This window comes from Argiope bruennichi, chromosome 6, assembly GCF_947563725.1.
Source record: "Argiope bruennichi chromosome 6, qqArgBrue1.1, whole genome shotgun sequence".
NCBI classification, from domain to species: Eukaryota; Metazoa; Arthropoda; class Arachnida; order Araneae; family Araneidae; genus Argiope; species Argiope bruennichi.
Window position 1 is genome coordinate 80,958,148 of NC_079156.1, and position 10,304 is coordinate 80,968,451.

The 10,304-nt window shown below is 27.5% G+C and overlaps 1 protein-coding gene across 1 annotated transcript; it reads left to right on the forward strand.

Annotated features, from left to right (window-relative positions):
* The first annotated feature begins 2,244 nt into the window (after positions 1 to 2,244).
* LOC129972894 (bis(5'-nucleosyl)-tetraphosphatase PrpE [asymmetrical]-like) lies at positions 2,245 to 6,626 on the forward strand. Its single transcript, XM_056087201.1, has 2 exons — positions 2,245 to 2,293; positions 5,574 to 6,626. The coding sequence occupies exon 2, from the start codon at positions 5,577 to 5,579 to the stop codon at positions 6,459 to 6,461; it is 885 nt and encodes a 294-aa protein (XP_055943176.1). The 5' UTR covers positions 2,245 to 2,293; positions 5,574 to 5,576; the 3' UTR covers positions 6,462 to 6,626.
* The last annotated feature ends 3,678 nt before the right edge of the window (positions 6,627 to 10,304 follow it).

Below are 10,304 nucleotides of genomic sequence, written 5' to 3' on the forward strand. Positions count from 1 at the left end.
TATTATGAACATAATAACTCCAAAAAAAAATTAAGTTAGAGGGATTGAATTTTATATATGTATCTGAGACCACATTTGTAGATTTCTATCAAATTTTAAACGAAATCCATTCAGAGAAAGTCTATCTATCTATCTGGCTGGCTGTCCTAATGAAAAAAATGAGGGAAAACTAGATAGGTAAATTTGGTGTACAGATTTTAACATCAAAATAATAGATGATCGTCAAATTTTGAGATAAATACGCGAAAAATTTAACCATTTTTCAATATGTATTTCACAAGTACAAGAACTCGATAAATCCGAAATGCAACATCAAAAATAACTGAAATTTGGTGTGTGATTTTGTGACTACAAATGTCGTTCTATGTCAAATTTTGGTTTTAAGTGATCGGAAAAAGAAGTCCAAAATACGCTATCGGTATTCTAGCGCTTGTATAATTTTCGCATTCCAGCGATGAGTAATTAAAAAAATATGCAAAAGATTAATTAATCAAATAGTCATAAAATTAATTACTCGAATTAAAAAATTTTTTTATGTCTAAATGAGCAAAATAATTATTGTTGAATTTTTGAAATCATATGCATTGATAGGTTAGTTTCGTAATGTACGCAAACTTTTAAAATTTTTACATATTGTATTTTATTTGAAACAATTAGTAAAAAAAATGAGAAATAAATCATTATTTTTTTACTTGCATATTTAAAATATATTAAACAATTACAATATCAAGTGAAGTTATTAATCTCTACAAATAATAAAAAATAATAAATGAAATTTTTGTTAGAACTTTAAGGAACTACAAACTAAACTAAATGTTGTTGTTTTTCTATGAATAATTATTATTGCACAAAAATGAATTTTACATCATTCAAATTTTTAAAAAATTATCTTTTTATTGGTAATATTTTATCTTATTATTAATAGTTTTAAAAAGCGACCCTAAATTTGGAAATTGAAAAAAAAAAAAAAAATGTCTTATTTTCAACACTAGTTTAAATTGTTGCTCTGAAATTCAAACAGTTTTTATTATTTCATCAAATATTTAATCGTGTTCCTCCATTGTTGAAAGCTAAGGAAGAAGAGTACTGCTTAATTATTTTGTAATTTGCAAAACTTATTCGTCTGAAATTACAATACCGTTAAATTTAAAAGACAGATAAACCGCATATTTACATTTTAAATAGCGTCATGATGAAACTTTCCCCATTATAAAACTTTGTGGGCACGATAAATAAAAGTTAATAGTGACAAATAAAATAACGTGACGCTAATGTCAGACAACTTAGTGGTCAATAACTTCATGGATATGAAGTTATATCTAAAAGTTCTATCTGAAATGAAACATAATAAATCTCTCCGGGGAACTAAAAGGAGTTAAGCAAGATCGTTAAAAAATAAAAAATAAATATTTAGAAATACTTTATATTTCTCATAATTTTTCTTATTATAGAGGCATATTTAAGTAGAAATTACCTCTCATACTCAGAGGAATACGTTCTGAGTGTAGTGGGAGTGAATTTTATCTTCAATAATTGTAATTATTATCTTATCACGTATATTTTTTTAGCCTTAACTATAATTTCTATATTCTTTGCATTATGCTTTTGGAATTTCTCTAAACAAAAACATAATTACTATTGAAAAGGATAAATTGAGATTGTTAGCAATAAAAGCTGATCAAGATCATATTTCAATAATTTTAGGTGTCTTGATCAAATGTTTGTTTAATTTGCTTCGAGATTTTTTTTAATCGATTATTTTATTATTTTTCATATAAACGATACTCGGTGAAAAATAAGTTGAACTTCATTATTCAAGGACAAACATTAATAAGTTGACTCTCAGGTAAAGTATTATTCAAATTCAGGTAAAGTATTATTTGAAAATTTTTCAACCGAGTTGAATTATACAATTTTAAATGAAATTTCTGATTCAACTGTCAACATAAAAATTTTAAAACACGAAAAAAAAATTTTTTTTCTCATAGTTTCAATTTTGGTGTAAAATTTTTTACAGTTAAAATGAAGACCATTTAATTTCATCTGAGTCGTAAAAATTCCGTGAAAATATTTATGTCACTAATTATTTTGCTTCTGTATGCTTGGTATCGAAAACAAAGATATGTTTCCAGCTGTAAAATCATTACTTCGTTACCGCTTCAGAGAAAAAATAATTTTCTGGAATCATCTGTTATCGTCTAAAAACAAGTTGTTATCTCAATCAAGAATCTGATTCCAGTTAATATCTGTAAGTAATTTTACCTCTGGAGCAGAAAGTGATACCATTCAAAAGGTAATTGAAATAACAATTTATTTGAAAATTCTTTGGCACAGATTTTCTCTGCTTTAATTGTTTTAAGTGGTGGTATATTATTTATTGAATATGGATATTTTTATTAATTATGGATATGAATTTGTTATTCTTGTATCAATATATTTTTAATAGAAATGTTAAATCCTTATAACATTTTAAATTAATTATATGTAGTTAATTAAATTTATAACATTAGATGAAATGAAAAATATCATTAACTATTATCAGTTAATGATGTATATTTAAGAATACACTATTATATATGATATGGTATGGATGTGAGGAAGCACGGTTATTTTAACCAGGCTTTTAATATAGACTTTCCAGAAGAGATTTTGAAGTTTATATGCTTAAACTAAGCAACAAAGCAATATAAATAAAATGATTGGAGTAAATAGTAACTTAAAAACATTTTATCGTTTTAATCGGTTAGATGCCGGCGTCCTGGCCTAGGGGTAGCGCGTCTTCCCCGTGATCTAAGCGTTCCAGGTTCGAGTCCTGGTTGGGGCATCGTTGTTCTCGTTCTTGTGTTCTCTCTGTGAGGTGCGTGAACGAGGCCCCTGTTAAAAGGGGTTGTGCAAGCGAGTATGTGTGCGTTCTATCTTCATTTGAGCTAGAAGTCAGGCTTCTGCCTTCGGGTACTCAGAGTCTTTACCCTCAGAAGCTGCTGCGCAAAAACTTGGCTTAAAATAGTCTCACGACAAAAAAAAATCTGTTAGATTTGTCTATTGAGCTTTTCCTTTCTAGATTTTCAAATTTAAATTATTAAAATTTAAACTTATTTAATAAAATGAAATATGCTTTTAATATTTAGAAATCAAAAGAGAAATTTATTAGTTGCTTTTAACGATGCATGCAATTATAAATTATAATCAGTTGAAATTACAAAAATTTGTGTAAATGATGCTTTTATTCAATGCTAACTCCTATAAACTGTAAAAAAAGTTGCTCTTTATATGAAATATACAACTGCACAAAATCGAAGGGGAAATTATTTATATTAAAATTTCGAATTATTCGAATACAAGAAAATTCTGCTTTCCACATGGAATATTGATTATTATTTTGTAGTTCAAACTTTTAAAAACGTGTAATTTTATATTAATTCAGATTTAGCTTAGGATAACTGAAAAAGAAAATAAAGAATATTAAAATGTGTTAAAACTGATTTAAAAAAACTATAATACTCATTGAAACAAATATCCGAAAATGTTAAGTGACGTGTTAATATTTTAATATATATCTGAGACCAAAGTTGAATATCGAATTGATCGACGGTCTCTTAATATGTTATCTAACATAATGTTAGAAATTATTCTGCAACTTTTAGCCGTAGATGACTTCAATTTTTTTTATACCAGAAGTTAGTTACTTAAAAAAATATATGTTTTAACATTTTAGGTATTTAGATATGCTGCATGTTTATGAATACTGGTGATTGCCACATTTATCGCATTAAAATAATAATAATAATAATAAAGCTTTATCAGTATATGATTACAGTATACCATCATATTAAAATTTCAAGGAAAATTAAGTCATTCTTAATTTTCCCACAACTTTCAATAGTTTCTAATCCACACATTAAATTGCAGATGCCACAGTTATTTTTGTTTCATTAACTTTGAAGTAGGATTTTCACTTCCACTTTAATTTCGTAATATATATATTATCTTTAAAGTATGATACATGATTGAATGTATGATTATTAAAGTACGATAGGAGATGAGTACTTACTATACATCATTTTATTACATTTTTGAGATTTAAGAAGAAGGACTCTTTTTAAATCTAAATAGCTTAAAAGAAGAATAAGAAAATGGAGTCCAAGTACTGAAAAATATAGAGGATAGATGAACCGCACTTTTATATTTTTAATAGCGGTAGGATGTCATAGGACTGGCCTTCATTAGAAAGGTTCATGTACAGAATGAACAGAAATGTGAGATATAATCAAAATAACTCGGCTTTAATATCTGAAAAATATCCAAAATACACGAAATTTTATCCAAACGATTTGATTGAAATCAAATATAACCAATATTCCCGGCAAACCAGCTGGCCATCAAAGGCAATTAGTTAATATTGTAAAATTCTGAAAACTGAAAATGTTCAGCCATTATTTGTACTTTTAGTGATACAAAAAAAATGATGAAAGAAAAATAAATAAATTCAGAAAAGGAAAAAGAAAACAAAAAAATTCGTAATTATAATAACAAGATTTGCTAAGGATTTTACATTAAAAAGAAATTTTTAGATAAATATATTAATCCGTGAATGCTATTTATTTTAGATTTCATCATCACAAATGCAAAACAAGCCATTCTTTCTGGATAAAGCGAATACTAATTATATAATATAATTAATTAAACAGATGAAATAGTAATTAGATTAAATAATAATTAATTAAACAGATAAATATTCAGCATTGTTAGGGATGAAATTTTCATGTTTCTTTAGAAGTTAGTTGATGAACTTACGTTAATTATGAAATTTTCATGTTGTTAAGTTGAAGAACTTAATTAATTGCCTCAAAATATTGAAATCTTGCTCCCCTTCCAGTTTTTGTGAGGAAAATTTTAACAATGTATCATATTGGAAAAAATAGCAACAACATCCGATGGAATCCCAATCCATTTGTAAACAAATGCTTTATAAATAAATGCTCTTAAGCTAATTTTAAATAAAATATTATTGTACACCACAGTTTTCTCTCACTTTCATTTCTTTTAAATAAATGAACTCCAATATTCTTTTAAAACTAATAAAAATGTTGCCAAAATAATAAAAAAAATAAATGAAGAGTAGTTCAAAATCTACTATTGTCCAACAACAGAGTATCTATAAATTTTCTTATTTAAAGATTATCTGTATTTGTTTAATAAATTATTAAATTTCGAAAAAATATTGAAAAGCAAAATTTTGTATTTTACGATAGCATGAAAATATTTCATATGGAATAATTTGTTCCGAAATTAGAATGGAAAAATGACAAAATGTCCGAAGAATGTTCTAGTTAATTGAATTTTTAATTTAATTTTGCTCTTCGAAAAATTGAAGGTACTTTGATCTTAAATATTAAGTAAAGTACAGTTGAATTTTGTTCAGTTGTGGAACATATATGCATTCAAAGCCCCAAGGATTTATATTTATATTAAAATATCTTTGGCAGAGATAAAATAATGCATAAATTGCAAAACATCACAAAATGTTGTAATTGTCATCTTGAGACCTCTTTCATTTATTATTTCTTTTTCAGCAAATGGGATTAATAAAACTCAGAATAATAGCTTTTATTGTTCTCCAATGTATAATAATTGGTGTCGTACCAAGAATTTTTGAAGACCAAAAATGTCAAGCTGACACACCAGAAGGGCATTTCAGACCATCTGTTCCACACTTGACATTAACAGAAGACTATCTGAATCAGTTCAAAGAAATCATCATAATAGGTGATCAACATGGATGCTACGACGAGGAACAACTTCTCATTAACAGGTTCCAGTTAAACGATACGGTTCTGAAAATATTCACTGGAGATCTTACAAGAAAAGGTAATAAAAACCTTGAAGTTATTCGTTATGTTAAGAACTGCAGCTCATGCATTAGTGTTAGAGGAAATAATGACGAAAAAACGTTATTAATGATTTGGAAAAAGCAGACTGGTAGCAATTACACTTATGCACCAGCAGATAAGTGGATGAAAGATTTGACCGAAGATGAAATAAATTGGCTTAAAGAACTCCCATATTCGATTTACCTACCAAGCATGAATTCCAGAGTATGCCATGGAGGATTTTTGCCAGGTGGTATACCCATTGAAGACAACCGACCTTACACTATTATGAATATCCGAACTGTTATTGCGGATCCCGAATGCCCAGGTGGTTGGCGACCAACTCGACAAGAGTTCCTGGATTCCAAGGAGACCCCAACTTTCCCATGGGCTTCACAATGGCGGGGACCAGAACATATTTTCTTTGGACATGACCATTCAAGGCAATTACAATTGTATCCATTCGCAACTGGGGTCGATACAGCTTGTGTCCGGGGACACTACATGACAGGTCTTTTCATCAGAGGTCCTAGAAAAGGTACATTCGCCACTCAACCTGCTTTAAAGAAATATTATCACGGAAAGGTGTAAATATTCGATGACAGCAATGAATACTTATAGGAAAAAATTATTATCTGATGAAGATGCTAAAATTACACCATTATGTGTATAAGGACTTCAAATTTTCAATGTTTGAGACAGCTGATTTTTACATTTATCTTAGAATACTTAATAAAGTATGCACTTAGAATATAATTATCATTTAAATATAAATTTTTTGTATGTATGCATTTTGCTTTGTATGTACTTTGTTTTATATTTATTTATTGTTTTTCAATATATTTTCCATGTATTTAAAAAAGTCTAGAATACATTTAAGGTTTATTTATATATATATAGAGAGAGATAGATAGACACAAATAGAAGTCGCATGTTTTTACCAGCGACATAAGGAATGTTAAGGAAAGCAGAACGAGATAAACATTAAAAAATATTGAAGAAAAGGAATTAAGAAATAATTATGATTTTAGATGTTTATTTTTGTGATAATGATAACACTTGGAGAATTAAAGAAGATAACCAGCGAAAATTGTCTCCCTTAAATTTTTTCATGTACTTTTGAATAAAAACGCTACCCTCCTCCCTTCCCTCATATAAGATTTTAGACATTGGGCAAGGCAATATACACTATGAGTGCTCATATTTTTTATTTTTACTCAAACAATTGGAGCTGTGAGTTTAATAGTGTAGTTAAGAAAACATCAGTACTTGTGCATTAACTACGTTAGCGAGCAATAGTTGCAAGAGACCAATCTTTGATGTTAATCTAGCTCCGTTATTGAATCTAGCTTTCGATTTTTGGCTATAAATGACTGGCATGCAATTTATATTCAAGAGTTTCCATTTTAGGTGCCTTTTTTTCAACCGACTGAAATCAAATTCGGCACGCAGCTACAATTATAATCACAAGATTAAATCCCAAATTTCATTTACCTAAGCATCGCATTTCATTTTGAGTTATCGCATTCAAAGACAACCAGATATCAATTCAATAACGTGTTTTTTGAACTCGAGAAGGTCTGAAAAGTTAAAATTCTTCAAAATCTTGGTTTGAATTTTTTAAACGTTTAGAATATTCTCTTTTTGTATATCCTACGTATATGATAAAGTACTTTATAGAAGGGGTCTCCTCAAAATATTTCAGCATTCGTCATTTCCTACCTCTCGCATAAAATTGTGGACCATGGGTAAGGCCGCGAATTTCTTGCATGACATTGGCGAACAATACTTATGAAATGAATCGAGAATTTTTATTATATCTAGATATTTTTTTCGTTGATTAATCTTTGTCATACTATTATTATAAAAGTGCTCGGAAATCAAATTTGTTATTTTTGATGTCATTTTTTTCAGCTGATTGAGACCAAAAGTTGACATAGAACTGCAATTGTAATCGCAAGAACACATTCCAAATTGCATTTATTTGTCACTGCATTTTTGAGATAATACCTATACATGCACGCGAAAGTACCGATCAACAGACGACGGTTCTAATTTGATAAGAATCTGCATTTTAGATGTTAAACTTGTTAACCAAATTTTATTTCTATGGCTTTTTACGTTTTGCAGTAATTGTGTTCACTTGTATTTGAAAAATCAAACAGATAAACTTCCACCAAATGTATTTCGCGCAGAATCGGATAGAAATCTCCAAATGAAGGAAAAGATCTGCATACCAAATTTCATCCGACTTATTCAGGACGTTTTAAGTTATGTTCACAGTCAGACATATAGACGTAATTACAAAAATGTGTTTTCAAACACAAAACACAAAAGTTAATTACCTTTCTTTCTATTTAAACTTAATGAAGAGTATTGTTAATTTTTCGCTTTCTCTTAGGCTAAAAACTTCAGTCTGAAATAAGTATTTTCTTCTTGAAGTATTCAAAAAGATTTCGAATTCTGTTTTGAATTTGCTGCTTTTTTTCGAAAAAACAATAATGTATTAATTGAAAATGATAAGAAAAAATGAAAAAAAATTATGCTAAAAACATTACAATTAAAAGAATGGCAGTAATTTTGTTTTCAGACAAGTACAAAACTCCTAAACTCCCCAGAGTTTCGAAAAACAATTAAAGATGAAATATATTTTTAAATAAAATTTATAAAAATCATATGAGAGATTATTAAAATTATTTTTTGAACAAAATAATTTAAGTACTTCGATAAATAAATGGAGTAAATTGCAATCATTTTATAAACATTTAAATAAAGTTTTGTAATGTATTAAAAAACAATAACAATTATATATTTCCCTATTTTTAAGAAATAAAATGTAATTTAATTATAAAAGAGTAATTCTCTTATTATAAAAGAATGTGCGAAATATTTCGATTCATACACAGCAAAGTGTATTAAAAATGTTCTTTTATTTAAAATTCTTCTAAAAAGGTTACATTGATTCAAAATAAGTTCTCTTTTAGAAGAACAATTTAATTCTTAAACTATATTTAAAATCGAAATAAGTATATATTAAAAATGTTTCAAATCTATAATTTCCTCGAGTAATATATGTAAGCAGGATATTTGCTTTTAAAATTGTTCTGGAAAAAATTGAAAGTAAATACTCAAAGAGAAGCTCTTCAAAATGTATATTCTAGTTCTTGTGAATGCCAACAATTTTTAATTTATGCTCTAATACTCTTATTGTATGCAAGATTCAAGATGGCTAATTTTAAAGCACTTCGTTGTATTTAATTGAAGAAAAGTGGATTTTACTTTTTTTATTACAAATTTACCGTTTTTGTTACTCAATTCAAAGCTCATGTTCTTTTTGTTTGTTCCACATATATATTTTTTTAAATTCTGGCAATACTTTTTTATTTAGAAGTATTGGTTGTAAAAGTTTCGGTTACCTTCAAGTTCAAGAGTACAAAAGAAATGTATAATTTTTATTCCGGCCACAATTTCATTATTTATTTCCTTTCATTCGAATTTCTTCATAGTTTTTTCAAAGACATTTTTATTTATTTATTTGTTTTCCTTCAGAGCTTAAAATAAAATTTCATATCCTTTCTCTCCATCTGGTTTTTTTGAACCTTTAGAACTTTTCCATCTAAATTTCTGCTTTACTTTCGACTATATTCTATTTCCAGAAATGCATTAGCAAAATAAAATTTATTTTCTTGTCGTAAATTCTACATGATTTTCCCCCTAAATCAATTTTTTTCTGATCTCTACGTAGCTTAATATTATTTATTTATTTTCATTTTGCATTTTAACTGAAATTTTACGCTCTTTTGATTGTTTCAGTTTTTTCTATTCCGGCATAGTTTTTCATTCAAAAGGACTGATTTCTGTTTATTTTCTGTTTTATTCTGTTAAGTCTTTACTTTTTTTGTCCATCTTTAGAAGGACAAAATACATTTTGATTTTGCACATTTCCATCGTTATTTTTCATCTTAGTCCTCTCTAAGACAATATTATTTGCTATTTTCAATTAAAAACTGAACACAAAGTTCACATTTTCTTTATTGCCCTATTTTTTTATTTTTTATTTTGGCAGAATGTTTATTTAGAAGATTTGTTGTGCTAGTTTCGGTTACCTTCAATTTCAGTAGTGCAGTAGAAATATAAAACATTTTCCTGCCCAAATTTTCGTACTATTTTTCCATCATTCGTCTTTTCTTCATAGCGCTATCAATGGTATTTTCATTTACTTATTCTTTCAGCAATTAAACTCTAAATTCATTTCTCTGGATTGCTTCAGATTTATTTTATTACGTCAGAACTCTTTATATAGCAAATCCTCTGAAATAGTTTTGGCTATCTTCGTTTTCAGGAAAAAAAAAAAAAAAACGATTCCCGCAACAAATTTTTATCTATCATTCGTCTTTCTTCATAATCTTATCTGAAGTATTGTTATTTATTTAT